The sequence below is a fragment of the Perissodus microlepis genome, chromosome 23, assembly GCF_051167445.1.
Source record: "Perissodus microlepis isolate ML-2025 ecotype Zambia chromosome 23, ASM5116744v1, whole genome shotgun sequence".
Taxonomy (NCBI): Eukaryota; Metazoa; Chordata; class Actinopteri; order Cichliformes; family Cichlidae; genus Perissodus; species Perissodus microlepis.
Window position 1 is genome coordinate 5,180,497 of NC_140482.1, and position 16,945 is coordinate 5,197,441.

The 16,945-nt window shown below is 39.4% G+C and overlaps 1 protein-coding gene across 3 annotated transcripts in view; it reads right to left on the reverse strand.

Annotated features, from left to right (window-relative positions):
• The window catches only part of LOC146360827 (protein FAM184A-like), a 79,986-nt gene that overhangs the window by 35,545 nt on the left and 27,496 nt on the right, over window positions 1-16,945 (reverse strand). For all 3 annotated transcript variants that reach the window (XM_084922174.1, XM_084922173.1, XM_084922172.1), the window contains exons 11-12: window positions 5,218-5,340; window positions 4,953-5,114 (exon numbers count right to left, since the gene is read on the reverse strand). In XM_084922174.1, the coding sequence (XP_084778300.1) occupies window positions 4,953-5,114; window positions 5,218-5,340 (285 nt within the window). The remainder of the gene's footprint in view (window positions 1-4,952; window positions 5,115-5,217; window positions 5,341-16,945) is intronic.

Sequence of the window (16,945 nt, forward strand, 5' to 3'; positions counted from 1 at the left end):
AGCCGGTCGGAGCGGACACGCTCCATTTTGCGTAACTATTTTTAAATCGCGGTAGCACTGCAACCACGTAAGCTAGCGCAATAATTTTTTTTTGCATATGAAACCGGAGGAGTTGTACTTACATCTTATGCCATCAGCTTGTCCTAGGTCACAGTTTCCTTCCACATATAGCTTTGCAAAAACTGCATAAAAAGCGCTTGCAGCAACAAAAACATAATATTCCAGAAACACGCTTTGCCGATCCAATCAGCTGTTCATAACACTTCCTACGTCCATCAGGGTGAACTATCACATGACCGCATGACCTGCCAGAAACCGGAAGTGACGTCATTTTGCGGAAATGTAGTTTTTTACCATCGTGGCCTTATGAGCCTATACTTGTGTTTTTAAAAGTTATGTTTGACTTTATGACTTTCTGTGTCGTTTCTGGGATGCTGAGGACTCATATTGCACTGCTGGGAATATTTTATTTTGATGCATATGCTGTTATTTTGCAAATTTGCACTATATTATATTTTTTCGTTTTTCCTGCAGTATATGAAAATTGGTGTATCTCAAAAATAAAACTATGAAGACACTTAAAATAAATTTCCTTTGGTGGGAAACTAGTTTGTGCAACATTTTTGTATTTACAGTTTTGAGGGATAAGCCTCTTAAATTTCTCTAACTAGAAATATATGTTAAAAAATCAAAAACGATTTTCAATTTTTTTGTAGTTTATTGCACTTTTTTGCAATTTATGTAATTACTATGCACTTAATGCAGACATATTATTAAAATTTGGGCTATAATGGTTGTATTGATGTATAGCAACTTGAAATGCTCCAAAAAATGGCTCCACAGCATGTAAAAATATACTATAAGCTCTGGCGGACTTGGTTCTATGGTAGGTCTTAAAGGGTTAAAAGCCTTTTTTAGGAACAGTGCACAGGTTATCTGGGGACTAGATATTTATAGTAATAAAGATATATGCTTCAGTGAGCCACAGTGGGCTGGATTTCTCTCAAAAAGCGACTGATGGGCTCAACGGCAAAAAAAAAAACCCACAGACATGACTCATATTTCACTTATTACTTTATCCTAAAAAGTCTGTATTTGTTTCATTATACTTTCACTTGAATAATTATAATTCTGAATCATTCAGACAACAAATTATATCTGCCTAAGCCAGAAAATCTGAAAGACAGTCAGCGAATGTGACATAATACAAATCAAATTCATCTCAGTGATTTTAGCTTCATTTTATTTCAGCTGACTAAAATTAATGAATTAAAAAGCACTGATTAAGCATTTCTGATAAATCAGAAACTATAATAAAGGCTTACCCACCTACATTAAAGCTAACTGTGAGTAACCATCGCCTTGTTCAGTTTCCGTCATATTTTAGCTGCTTATAGACAAAATGACTGGATGTGCATCAGAGGTTAGTGAGGGTGGTGCAGTTCACTCCAGTATGTGGGGCCCTTCAAAGTGTCGCAAGATAAATCTTGCACTACAAATGTACATATATATTTATATGTTGTTAAGAATAAAATAAATTTAAATGAGACTATATAACAAGAAAATGTAAAGCTGAGGTTAAAACTATTAGCCCCCTTATGAATTTCTTTTTTTAACAGAGCATTTATAAACATTTCTGCACACAATAGAAGAATTTTTTCAGAAAAAAATCAAAATGACAAAGCTTAATATTAAAAGTGGACCTTTTTAAGTGAGCCATAGCACAAACTACTGTTCTACTTTAACTCTGTGATGCTTAAACCTCATAAAATCAAATAAAAAAAGACTGGAAAGAAAAATAGCCTTCAAGCCAGACTGAAGTATGCTAAAGATGACCAGGAGACTATTCATACTGGAAGCATGTCCTTTGGTCAGATGAGATTAAACTAGAACTGGGAATCTCATCAAGGTGGAAGGAACAATGAAAAACAAAGGACGTGTGAAGATTCTGAAAGAAAATCTCAAGCAGTCGGCAGCAAAGATGGGTCTGTGCCGTCGCTTTGTCTTCAACACGACAAAGACCAAAGTGAATGTTACTGACTGTCCTGCACAAACCCCTGACTTAACTGCCATTGAAAATCAGTGAGGTGAACTAAAGGCCAGGGTCAATTCCAGAAGACCACCAAATCTGGAGGAGTTTGAGAGATTCACTAAAGAAGAATGGGCTAAGACTGATCAGGAGGCATGTGCGAGACTTGCTGAAAACTACAACAAACGTTCAGATTCTTTGTGCAAAGTGTAATAATGTAAGCATCCAAAATAAAACCAGCATGTTTGCAATCGCTGTGTGAAATACTGAAAAAAAACACATGAAATTATTTTGTTTTTGTGGAACTTCTAACAACACATCTAAAGCATGAAACATGCTCAAGTACTCATGACTTAATAACAGGCTGCTTGTCTGAGGAACACATGATGTAATCTCTACAATGACATCATAGTTTATAACATTTTCTTTTAATTTTGTGAACTTTCTGTATTTAAGATAGAAATTAAATAAATAAATAAATAAATGAAACCATCTCTCGTTGTACTTTTCCTAACCTAGTAATCTACTTAAAGGTTCATTCTGTGCTAAACAATAGCTGGTCTAAATTTACTGTGAGGCCGGCCTCTGCTGGTGTTGAGCTTGTGTCTATGCTAATGAGCTCAGTGTGAACACAGGATACAATCCTGTGTCAAGCTTGGCTTTTTTACTGCCCCAGTCCTGCTCTTTAAATAGCACTTTAAATAAGAAGCCTGGTGGGAATTCAAAGAGCACCATTCTGCAGTTTCTTTTAATTATCGCTCTTCTTATAGCCTCTCTGCACTGTGCCTCTTATTAACTCTTCTTTCTGCCTTTATTAACAGTTGTTTTAATTCATGTTACTGAAGCTAAGACATTTCCACACTTTTTCTGTCCCTTTCTGCATTTTTGTTCTACTTTAAACCTTTTTATTGTACAGTCCTATGATGATTCAGCCTTCCCAAATTCTCATTTGATGACTTATTATCATGAATAAGTTCCTTTAAATACAAATATCATTCCTATTATTAATAACAGTATTAATAGCTATAATTTTAATGAAAGGATCCAGTCGCTCCCTCCTCCTCCTCCCCTGCCACAGTAAGCCACGCTCTCTATCACAAACGCTCTTCCTGCGTCTCACACCAGCAGGGCTCTTTTCAAACATAGGCCCACTCTGCTCATAATGGCCTCATCATCATTATCTCACAGCTGGCCTTCAGCACCGCGCTTGTTTCTCAGTTAACTCTCATTTCCTGCTCTCCTGCTTTCAAAATGTTCTTCCCCTCTCCCATCCTTCTATCCTCCGATCCTTGCCTGTGTTCCCCCCCCCCTCTGTCTCTCTCTCTATTCGGTCATCAGTGAAGGCTTTTTTTTTAATCACCACATTTATTTGACTGACTGAGTTGTTATTGTCAGACTATGAGACAGGCTGTCACACTGACTTACTATGTCAGGAAGCAAATTACCATCTGCCAGTCTCAGTGTCGGGTCTGAAAACTCTTGACTGGTTGACCCAACCTGTCAAGAGTTTTGCAAAGGTTACTTCAATTCAGTAAAATCTGAGTCCCAGAAAGTTGGTAAAATAAAAGCTGGGATTTAATCCATTAAGTTTAAGTGACTGAGTGTGTGTAACAAGGTGCATTAGACAAAAAAACAAGAGCCAGAAATTAACAGCTCTAAGTTTATCCTTGGGGAGCGCCGGTTTAGCTCACTGGAATGAGCAGGCGACCATATGCCACACGGCCGGCCTGGGTTAGAGTCTGATACGCGGTCCTTTGCCACATGTGTTCCCCTCTCTCTTTCCGCCACTTTCCTGTCAGTCTTCACTGTCCCTATCAAAAATAAAGCCATAAAAAGCCCCCTTCCAGTCCCTAAAAGCCCACTCTCTTTTGATTGGCCATCTTCTGGAAGCCCACTGAGGGGCAATGACCTTATAAGGAAATCTGATTCAGAAAGAAAACAGACTAGAAAGCTATCAGTGGCTTACTTTTACATTATTTTTATGCTTATACAAATGTTTACTTCATTATTTGCACCTTTAATACTTTCAACACTTTCTACTAAACAAAACAAAGACGATAGAATTTGCATATTCTCAGCTGCAGTTTAACGCTCTGTTCATTTGTCTAGATCTGAATATCAGAGTGTGACACTGACAACCAATCTGTGTAATTTGACACTCTGTATGTTTACATCTTACAGGATTCTAAAACAAATATTAAGAACTGATCTGTGACTACTGAAGGAAATACAACATTTCCTTCCACTGTTATGCTGATGACATCCAAATTTACTTCCCCTTGAAACTGGATGTTTCTGTCCCACTGAGGTCTCTGCTTAACTGTCTACATGATGTTAAAGACCAGTTAACACAAAATTTTCTCACCCTAAAAAATAAGACTGAAGTTGTTGTTTTTGGAAGACACGCCCCTTTTGGATAAGTTAACTGATACCTTTGGTCCTCTTGTTCGTCATCATTCCCACACTGTAAGAAATCTCAGAGTGTTTTTAGAAAGCTCTTTTAAATTAGAGAAGCAAGTGTCCACAGTTGTGAAAAACACTTTTTTATCAGTTATGTGAAATTGCCAAAGCTCAGCCTTATCTTCCTCCTAAAGACGCAGAAAAACGTATTCATGCCTTCATCACACTGGACTACTGCAATTCTCTCTGTTTGGGTCTTCAGCACTCATCTCTCCATCAGTTAATCTAAAGTGCTGCTGCGCGTCTTCTAACAGGTGTTAGAATGTATGAACACATCACTCCAGTTTTAGCAAATTTACACTGGCTTGGGTCAACTTTGTTGCTTTTAAATGTGCTATAGAAATGTTAAATGTGATATTGAAGTGATTATCCTCAGTAAGACTTTATTTTATTGGGGCATTAATGCAGGAGGACCCTCATTTCAGGTTCTCCAAACCTCAGTACTGTCTTGTTTTCTCCTCACCTGTAGGTCAGTCAGCAGGTTGCTCGTCTCTCGGACGCGGGCTCGAGTCGCGTCTAGCTCTATCTTGAGTTTCTCCTGAGTTTCCTTCAGACAGGTAATCTGCATCTGAGCTGAACTCAGGTTCTGTTCCCCCTCTCTCACCAGCTCCTGAAGGTGGGACACCTGAGGAGACAACCACTCAGTTGATTGAGACGTGTCGGTATACATGGAGACGATCAGGTCATGCTGGTCACGCGTTAGTGCTCCAGTAAGAGCTGACTCATACTTCCTGATTGGCCATGTTGAGTTTGGCCGAAAGCTCCTCTTTCAAGTTGTCGAGTTGCTGCTGGAGGCGATCTCTCTGCTCCTCTAATGACAGCCGTTTAATCTCAAACTCCTGGCTCATTTTCTGGAGACGGGAAGAAAGAGAGAGAGGAAGAAAAGGAACGAGATTGGATGAAAAGACGGATGAGAAGAACGGGAAGGATAATAGGACAAGAAATTGGGCAAGTTGATTAGTGCTGGACCATGAAACTAGAGATTTATTCTACATTCTTCCATGTCTAAAATGTCTTTGTGAGACAAATTCTCAATGCATGTTTTCAATATGAAAATGCTTTTTGCCTGTTTTCCTCTGATATAAACTTAAAGTCTCTAAAAAAATGAGGCGATTTAAAAGCAACTCTATTGAAAATCCAATTTCTGCCACAATGTGGAGTCATGGCAGCGTTTGAGCGTGACGCAGGGCTACTGAATGAGGAAAAGACATGTGAACTGGCATTTACACTTAAAAGGCCATCTCTTCAAAACATCCAGTTTCTATAATCCTTCAAACCAGAGCGTCAAATCCTTTCTGGGCCACTCTGGATTTCTCTTATGAAAATCTCCTTTTGATCTACTTCTTAAGTCTCTCTTTTCAGTAAATTCCTGAGATCCTTACTGTCTATGCTTTATGATACACCTAAACAATACTGAGCTCTGTTTGTACTAACAGTGCTGAGAAACAGGTTTCTGGTTGTTCATTCTTTGCAGATACTATTATTTTACTGTAAAGGTGAATTTAGAATATTTTCTGGATCTTCTGATCATCTGATGTTCGTTACAAGCAAATACAAAAAGAGGGCACGTACATCTACTTATTCAGCTGTGCAATTGCCTTACCAGTGATCAATAAGGGTTCAGTCATTAGTGTCTAATTTGCAGCTATTATTTATCATCTTGACATCCCCGTTGGGTTGAGGCAAGTTGTATCCATGAGAATCTCTTCAATGACGTGAGCAAAATACAAAGCAACCCCCCTTTTAATCTTTCCCACATGGGAGCCACCCAGTAATCCACATCCTCTTTCTTTAACCCACTCACAGGAGAGCCACCTTTCCCATGCAGCTTTAGAGCCACAAGATTAAAATTAAATCAGAGCTTGTACTCTTGTAGCCCCGACTCACAGATTTCAATTAAGTGAGAAGCACAAACTCTTGTAAGGGGAAAAAAAGCCAAACAAACAAATACAACCTGCAGCATTACAACATGCCGGTCACACCACCACCACGCAAGTGCAAGTCTTCAGCCAATAAATATTTAGATCACGTCTCAAAAGAAGTGAAACAAAGACATGTGAACAAACTGAAAGCTTTGAGAACTTAGAAATGATTTATAGCGCGAGACGCAGCATTTCAATCATTCAACTCTCTGCCAGAGATCCACCTCAGTGATGTGTCACACATCACCTGCGGAGTGATAAGTGATACATCGCTGACACCCCCGGCAGGATGAAAGTGTATAAAAGTAGAGCTGGTTAAGAGTATGTTTTACCTGGATGGGGCAATAATTCTATCAATCGGCAGGTCAAGGACAAGAAACCCTTCACTTTTAAATGAATAGTGAGGGCTAATTAGCTTATGTTAGCTAGTTATCTGATATTGATTCACATGTTGTTGAGAGCGGGATAGTCTCCAACTCCCTGGATTTCTTACATGGTTAAGATGGAAAACTGGTGGATGGACCTCACTGTGGCCACTGCACTGTTGCTGGAACTTGTAATCTCTTCATACTCTCTGTTTTGATAATGTACAGGGGTTTTAAACAAACTGAATGGGCAACAGTTATGCCGGCCCACGCCAGCTGATGCCTCGTCCTACTGATGATCTCATATAGGATTGCAATATTTAAGCTTCTTTAGCCCGCCTAGAGTTGCTGCACATCCACAAGCTGCTTTGCAATCCAGCACCACCTTCCACAGAGTGCTTCACTCAATCCATGTCAAATCTCGTGTTACTGCTCTGGTCTGTGAGGGGTCTTCCTCACCCGTACGCACGCGTATAGTGTTTGTGGAAGTGGAAATGAAATCGTCTTTGACTACAGCGATCCTTGCCTCAGTTAAACATATTCAAGTTTCACAAATAGAAAAGAGAACATGAAATTTGATTAAGGACATTTTTACGATTGTTTAAAAACCAAACAATTCATCTAGAACTATGGTGTCAAAATACGGTGGCCCTGAAAAGACTCCAGCCCGGCCTATTTCCATCTTTGGAAATGGTCCCTTTGTAAAGGAGGGCAAAAATACTGGACTTTTAATTACATTTTCATAAATTTTACAGCTTTTCCTGCTGATAAAGACCACCGCTAGAGCCATCATATGACACTAAAGTAATGACGTAATAGAAAAAGAGTTTCAGTCAGGTTTCAGAGCTCATCACAGCACAGAAACAGCTTTAGTGAAGGTTACAAATGATCTTCTTATGGCCTCTGACAGTGGACTCATCTCTGTGCTTGTCCTGCTAGACCTCAGTGCAGCGTTCGATACTGTTGACCATAATATCCTATTAGAGCGATTAGAACATGCTGTAGGTATTACAGGTACTGCACTGCAGTGGTTTGTATCATATCTATCTAATAGACTCCAATTTGTGCATGTAAATGGAGAGTCCTCTTCACACACTGAGGTTAATTATGGAGTTCCACAGGGTTCAGTGCTAGGACCAATTCTGTTTACATTATACATGCTTCCCTTAGGCAGCATCATTAGAAGACATAGCATACATTTTCACTGCTATGCAGATGACACCCAGCTCTCTCTGTCCATGAAGCCAGATAACACACACCAATTAGTTAAACTGCAGGAATGTCTTAAAGACATAAAGACCTGGATGGCCGCTAACTTTCTGCTTCTTAATTCAGATAAAACTGAGGTTATTGTACTCGGCCCTGAAAATCTTAGAAATATGGTATCTAACCAGATTCATACTCTGGATGGCATTACCTTGGCCTCCAGTAACGCTGTGAGGAACCTTGGAGTCATTTTTGACCAGGACATGTCCTTCAACGCACATATTAAACAAATATGTAAGACTGCTTTCTTCCATTTGCGCAACATCTCTAAAATTAGAAATATCCTGTCTCAGAGTGACGCTGAAAAACTAGTTCATGCATTTATTACTTCCAGGCTGGACTACCGTAATTCATTATTATTAGGATGTCCAAAAAACTCACTGAAAAGCCTTCAGCTAATCCAAAATGCTGCAGCAAGAGTACTGACAGGGACTAGAAGGAGAGAGCATATTTCTCCTGTTTTGGCTTCCCTTCATTGGCTTCCTGTTAAATCCAGAATTGAATTCAAAATCCTGCTCCTCACATACAAGGTCTTAAATAATCAGGCCCCATCTTATCTTAATGACCTTGTAGTACCATATCACCCTATTAGAGCACTTCGCTCTCGCTCTGCAGGCCTACTTGTTGTTCCTAGAGTATTTAAAAATAGAATGGGAGGCAGAGCCTTCAGTTTTCAGGCCCCTCTTCTGTGGAACCAGCTTCCAGTTTGGATTCGGGAGACAGAAACTATCTCTACTTTTAAGATTAGGCTTAAAACTTTCCTTTTTGCTAAAGCATATAGTTAGGGCTGGACCAGGTGACCCTGAATCCTCCCTTAGTTATGCTGCAATAGACGTAGGCTGCCGGGGGATTCCCATGATGCATTGAGTTTTTCCTTTCCAGTCACCTTTCTCACTCACTATGTATTAATAGACCTCTCTGCATTGAATCATATCTGTTATTAACCTCTGTCTCTCTTCCACAGCATGTCTTTTATCCTGTCTTCCTTCTCTCACCCCAACCGGTCGCAGCAGATGGCCGCCCCTCCCTGAGCCTGGTTCTGCCGGAGGTTTCTTCCTGTTAAAAGGGAGTTTTTCCTTCCCACTGTCGCCAAAGTGCTTGCTCATAGGGGGTCATATGATTGTTGGGTTTTTCTCTGTATCTATGAAGCGCCTTGAGGCGACTTTTGTTGTGATTTGGCGCTATATAAATAAAATTGAATTGAATTGAATTGAAAAAAGTTCCTGTTTTTTTAAATATCGGCTATAAAAATTTGTTTTTTTATTTTTTATTTTTTTACAATGTAGAGTCAAATAAATAAATAAATGAATAAATAAAAACTTTCTGCTTTATAATTCCAAAACTGTGGAGGTGATGTGCTGCCAGAAATCATTTATAATTTTATACATTTCTTACAATATCTGTCTTTACTGATAGACAGAATTCTCTAAGTACAGCAGCATTTCTTTATTAGAAAAACTGAGACAAGCTGTTGAAACTGCACTTCTCCTTCTTATAATGAGATATCTCAGGGATTAAATGTGTAGTTAAACATCTTCAAAGTGACAGAGAGGGGATTTCCACCTGTCTGACCCACTTAAGCTCAAAACAGGCTCTATGTGGACCTCGATGAATGACTTTGACATCCCCGATCTAGAAAACAATCAGCACAGTAAACAATGCTGAAAGTGACAGTTGGCCGCTTTCGTAAGCTTCAGCTGCTGCCATATTTAAAAGACAACACGCTGCTGACACTGAGTAGAAAGCTGCATCGATGCCAAAATCCTATCACTTCATTATGGACAATTTCATTTTTAACTGTCCTCTTTAAACTGAGAGAAGCTGCGTTCACCTGCAAACAAACCCATCAGAGGAATGAATCTACATGTGCAGCAGTGCAGGGACATTAGAAACACCAATGAAAAGTCTTTATTCTACTGCTGTCTCATCTGGCCTTAAGTAGACCGTGGTGAATTATGAATTAATACAGCACAAGCAATTTGTAGAGTTAGTCGCTTTATTGCTTCGGTTGAAGAACTCGTTAATATCTGCTGACAGTCGTAAAACTAACAAGTACAAAGATGAAGACGTTTTAGAATAAATCGCCTTTTTCTTCTTCTTCTTCCAAATTACCACTTCTGTCTCTTTCTTTTCTGTCTGCATCTTTGTCTCACCGTCTCTCGTCCTGCATCCCCCTTTTTCGTTTCAGCCCAAACAAAAGCAGACATTAATCTAAACGCAGCTTCGACTTACATAATATTTCCCTTTTTCATCAACCCCTCCATCCATTCTCTCCGTCGCTCTGTCTTTCAGGGAATCTATAAACACACGCCCACACGCTCATGCACGACTCTCACTTGGCTTAGAGGCAGGATTTAATGTCAATGAAAATCAACCAATTAGCAGTCAGCTTCAAACAGCATCCGAAGTGTGAGCTCACGAGAGGCGAAAAGAAAGGAAAAAAGAGAGAGAGCAACATTGTGAAAGAGGAGAAATAGGGGACGAGACGGAAGAGAGAAAACACCGAGTGCAAAGTGATTTAAAATGCAGCATCTAATCGTTTCAGACCAAGAATATACGTCTTCATTTTGGACGGCAGGCTTTAATATTAAAGGAATGACTTTTGAGGCAAAGTGTTTTGTGTTACTCTGTGCCAGTCATATATTACACTGCCTTCATGCCTCTTAGCTAATTCATTTTAATTGGATGGAAGCAAACTCCAGTATGTACGCTGTCCTTTGCTGAACTTCAGCTCTAAATGCAGCTGGAGCCATGTGAGCGTGAATAAAGGGGGTGAAATGTACTGTAACAGATATAAACAAGAGAGAACAATAGGACCTACTATTCTGCTCACTTTTTGCCTTTTCAGAGCAAAACAATCATACTGGCCTAAAGGATAATAAGATAAGAGAGGAGTGCAGCCTTTACCGAGCCCCATAGAGTTGGGAGTAGTGGGCAGGCAGCGTGCAGCACCTATGGACCAGCTGCAGCTGTAAGACATGTCTTGGTCATACTATACTGCTCAATATAAGTTTATCCTTCCTGACACAGTTTGATGGAAAGGTTAGAGGTTACTGGACATTCAGGATAATCAGGAACTTTAGTCAATTTGATACTCATGTGTTTTTCTTACATATAAAAAAAATTCATTATTTCTCAATTCAGATTTTTTAACAATATTTTAAAAGACACAAAACGAGTGAAAAGTCAGATTTTCAGTCTGATCGAGCCACCACAGTTGAGCCACACCTCTCAGTCTGTCTGTCCACAGACTCCTCCTACACAATCATCTAAACTTCGTACAGGGGTACATCTATATATCTTTGTCACACATTTTGATATCATCATGTTGCCTAGCAACCACCTTGCTAGGGGCAACGGGCAAAAATGACTTTCTTTGAACATTTTTCCACCTCGAACACCTTACAGCGTTATCACAATAACGTCTACTTCATATCTGCAAAACTTTGATTATCTGTGATATTTTATGAGACGTTGTCATGTTGCCTAGCAACCACATAACAATAGACTAAACATTACCGCAGCATAGGCATCTGCTAGTTAGTGTAATAGAGTGATCAAAAGATTTTGTCAAAGCAGATCATTAATGTGACTTTTATCGCCTTATGACTCACGTGAGGCTTAAAACAAAGAAATTTGTTACAGATATTAAATATAAAGAAGATACTGATATTATATGTGTGTGTAAGAATAACCAGATAGCAGAAATCTGCAATAGTGTGTCAGAACCAATTTATAATAATATTTTTTAATATAGGCAAAATTCTTAATTCTTATAGGCTTATATAATTTTACACAGACAGAAATAAATCATTTTAAAAGTTGAACCTTTAAAATTTTATAGGTCTTAATCCTATTATCCTTAATCTATAGGATAATATCCTTTGAAATTGGTTTCTTAATTGATTTGACTTTTCTATATTATTTCTTTTAGTCCTAAAGGAAATTTAAATAAGTAAAATCACTATGAAGTAATTAGATTATTGTGATTTTAAAAACACTGACCTTCTGCATTTTCTCTCTTTTCTGATCCTGAACTCATTTTATCAAATGATTAGTTGGAAAGAAGCTGAACGAGTACATCATCAGGAGATCAAAATCAATTAAAAATAACTGACAAGAAATCCTAGATTTTGTGCTCATGTGACGAGCAGGCCTGTGACTAAAGGTGTGGGTGGATTTTCGCAACTTTCACACTGTGCCGCAGCAACCTGGTCCACGGCGCTGCCAGCACTCTCTGAGGTTCAGCATCAACAAGCTAACATACTAGAAATTTAAGATTAACCCCAGACAAGGTTTGGACAGGACTTTGCCCACAGTTGTCCTTTAGCACAGAACAGGAGATCAGCAATTTTAGATGTGAGCTCACAAAAAAAGAAAAAAACAAAGAGAAAAACACAAGCCCACTTATTGCTAAACACAAAGAATTGAAAATATGTTAATTTGGCTATAACTAAAAGGTGGAAATTCTGTGAATTACCTTAATGGGGCAGGGATAGCTCAGTAGGTAGAGTAGTGCCCCCATGATCGGAAGGTCGAGAGCTCGAATCCACTGACTGGCTCCCCTGAGGTACCTCTGAGCAAGGTACCATCCCTACACACTGCTCCCCGGGCGCCCAATGGCTGCCCACTGAGTGAACGGGTTAAATGCAGAGAGGAATTTCCCCACAGGGATCAATAAAGTATATATTATTATTACTGAACATGGGGAATACGAGTGTCTGTGCCCATTGATCAGACAGCTATTCCCTGTAGTTGAAAATAAGTTCATACCTACAGAGAGTAAGATGGCGCCAGCGTGTACGGCAGGCCGTCCTCGTCTCTGTTGTCGAGCTCTTTTCCTTGATATTTGTTTATTATTTGCTATCTTTCTGGCACTATGCCCCCCAGATGGTTATGCATTAATCACCTATGACCGGGATACTCTGTTAAATCTTCGTTTTCCCCCCTATGCTGGGTTGGATCAAGGCTGGAATTTGGGAGATGCTTCCTTTCCACGCATCATCTCTTCCACTGGTTCATACGGTTCCTCTCTCTGCCCCCCACCTAAGAAGCGTTACAGGAAGCGGGGCAAACGGAGTGGGTTTCGGGTTCGCTTTAAGGCTTACCTTAAAACATCAGCTGCAGCTAATTCCCTCACCACCGCGGGGATTATACGACTTCCATCCGCTCGGGATCCATTGTCCTTCAGGCTGCTCAGCCATCGCTGGATCTGTCCGGTTTCTCCGGTACTCTCTCTGCCTGTTCGTGTTTGGATTGGGTCCCCCAGCGATGGTGTACGGCACAGGCATTTAAGCCAGGGTACTATGGACATTGATAATGCTGGTATTTCTGACCATTTTTTGGTCATGTTTGATGTTGAGCTATGTGCAATTGATTTAAATTCTAAAGGCTGTCATCGCCCTGTACGTATCATTAACTCTGAGACTGTGGCTAACTTCATTACGGCCTTTTTAAACTTTGCCTTTTTTGATCCAGACTTCACTGATACAAACTGTTACACACCTCCCTTGGTTGATGATTTTGCCAAAGCTATGTTATCCACCTGTTGTTCCATCTTAGATACTGTGGCCCCTATAAAGATGAAACGTCCCAGAACTTCTCATCAACCATGGCTAAATGACACTATACAAGCCTTACGTCGTGTCTGCCGTCAATCTGAAAGGAGGTGGAAAAAAGACAGGCTTCAGATATCCTATGACATTCTTTGTAGAAGCCGCTTTCTATACCAGAACTCTGTAAAGGCAGCCGAAGCAGCTTTCCTATCAGATATTATTGAGACTAATAGCCACAACCCCCGAATGTTATTCAAAATTTTTAATTCAGTGATAAATCCCTGTCCGGACTCTTCGAGCTCGGCCTCTCAGGCTCTCTGTGAGCAATTTCTTAATCATTTTAGTGGAAAAGTTTTATTACTGAAGGCTTCACACTCTCACTCTCTTGTGCTGAATCCTGTTCCGGTTTTAGGATGCATGTCCACCTTTTCTCACTTTGAGATGTTATCACTCCCCACTCTTAAGGGAATAATTGAACAATTGAGAAACTCAAATTCTGTGCATGATATCCTTCAATCCCGAATTATCGAGGAAGGTTTTGAGAAAATTGGGCCTTGTATCTTATTTTTAATGAATTTATCCTTGTTTGTGGGCTGTGGCCCGACTGCTTTTAAACATGTGGTAGTGCACCCTGTTCTTAAAAAAAAAAGTAATTTTGATCAGAAAGACCCTGCCAATTATAGGCCAATCTCGAAGCTTCCGTTTTTATCAATTCTAGAGAAAGCCGTCTTTCTCCAAATACAGGCTTACTTGGTTGCAAATAATATTACTGACAAATACCAGTCTGGCTTTAAGCCACACCATAGCACTGAAACGGCCCTGCTAAGAGTCTATAATGATCTTCTTGTATTTGCTGACTCTGGTCGCCCTGCCATTTTAGTTTTATTGGATCTGTCTTCAGCCTTTGACATGGTTGATCATAATATACTCTTGAGGAGGCTAGAGCATGTTGTAGGCATCAGGGGTTCTGCCCTTAACTGATTTAATTCTTACCTCACAGATAGATCCTTCTCTGTTGTGATGGGAGGATACTCTTCCTCTGTTGCCCCTCTCTGTTGTGGTGTGCCCCAGGGGTCTGTATTGGGCCCTTTATTATTCTCTTTGTATATGCTATGAAAAATACAATATTTCTTATCACTTTTACGCTGATGACATTCAAATCTATTGTCAACTGACTGATGATTTGTCAGCATCACTGTTCGATTGCCTAAGCGAGGTTAAAGATTGGCTGTCAGATAATTCTCTCATTTTAAATGAGGAAAAAACTGAAGTTATGGTGTTCGACAGCCATGTTCCTCGAGACCAGCTTGGGCCCCTTGCTAACTCTCTCACTGATTCTATACATAACCTGGGTGTCTATTTGGATAGCTCCTTTAAGCTCGATAAGCAAGTGTCATCTGTAGTTAAATCTGGTTTTTTTCAAGTGCGCCAGATTTCTAAAGCTAAGCATTATATACCACACAGGGACCTGGAAAAATGTATCCACACTTTTGTGACCTCCAGGTTTGATTATTGTAATTCTCTCTACTGTGGTCTCCAAGCCTTCTCTCTTCGAAGGCTGCAACTCGTTCATAATGCTGCGGCTCGCCTTCTTACCGGAACTTTGACCCTATTACTCCGGCTCTTGTTGATCTACACTGGTTACCAATCAAATATCGCATTGAGTTTAAAATCTTGCTACTCACTTTTAAAATCCTGAATAACATTGCGCCCAGCTACCTCACTGACCTCCTCAATCTGTACACACTTGTCGTGCATTAAGATCATCAGGTCAATTACTCCTGGCCCAACCTAAGTTTAGACTGAAGACCAGAGGCGATCGTGCCTTCAGCTGCACCCAACCTTTGGAACAGCCTCCCTGCTTCTATTCGAGCCTTGGACTCTATCCAATCCTTTAAATCAAGATTGAAAGCATATCTATTTGACTTGGCTTTCCTGACCAGTTAATACCCTTTTAAATCTTTTAAATTTTAAACTTTTAAATCTTTTCAATTTTAAACTTTTAAATCTTTTAAATTTTTTATAAAATTTTTTATAAAATTTTTTATTACATTTTTTATAAAATTTTTTATTAAATTTTATTAAATTTATTATTTTATTACTAATTTTACTGCTGTTTTTGTCTTCTTAGTGGATTTTGTATTTATCTAACTCTCCTGGTCTGTTAGTGCCTCTATCCTGTCTGTGCTAGTGCCCGATCTGTACCCTGTTATTGACTTATGTTGATTCTCCATATTACTGTGAAGCACTTTGGTGTGCCTTTGGGTTTTTAAATGTGCTATATAAATAAAACTGTATTGTATTGTATTGTATAAAGGCCTGTTTTTGCTTATTTAGCTATCCAGAATAAGTGAGACAAGTAAGAAAGAGATGAGTCTGCCCAGCAGTCTTGTTGTTGCTGTTATATTAAATGGATCAGGTTAAATTAATTTAACCAGGGTAATCTCATCAGTTGTCGTTGCTTCTTTGGCAATAAGGCCGTTCGTATTCTCCTCACGTAACCCCTCCCCTTTGAAGTCAAAGAGAGGAGAGCAAATCAGGAGTGAAAAAAAAGAAAAGCTGAAGAAGAAAGAAAGAGAGCGGGCGACAGACTGAAAGACGCAGAGGAGAAAACACAGGCACAGAGAGATGCAGCGCTTCATGTCTTTAGTCTTAATGTTGACCTAATTAAATGTTGAGGGGGGCTGCGCATTTCTTTTAGAGATACATATTTTTTTAATGACTAAAGCCATTTGCTCTGAGGAAAATTAATTGCAAATGCTTCCATGAAAAAAGTGAGAGACATAAACCCTGAGAGAAACCTTCGGCTGTTTGTGTTCCAATTACTGTTTTTATCCCCCCCAAAAACATCTTTATGGCTTCTTTCATGCTTTATCGTTTTATAAAGAATGATGATCAAGATGGTTACACAGCAAAAAGTCAAAACAAACAATCTTCCTTTAGTTTGAATATCTTAAAATAATCCAAGTGACCAACACTTGCTGAGTTTGTGATTTCCTTGCAGTGACACTGACAGTGGGTTTGGCCAAAGACAGCAGTATGTAAATGTAAATTCTCAGTCATGTGCCAACACAAAGAAATGCAGCCAGCAGAGTAAAGACGTAACAGAGTCAGTCTGATCAAAACTGATTAAAAATACACAAAGACAGAGAAATGATTAGATGGCATTAGATTTTAATACCATCTAATCAGAAATGGCCAACCCACCGCCTCCAGCCTGTGCCCTTTACTTGGAGTCTATGAAACATAATCTTCATTCATATGAGTGTTAATTTTCTTTAAAAAAAAACCTCTACTTAAGGCTTTTCAATTTGGTTGAAAAGCCATTTTATTCAGTGATTTGAAGGG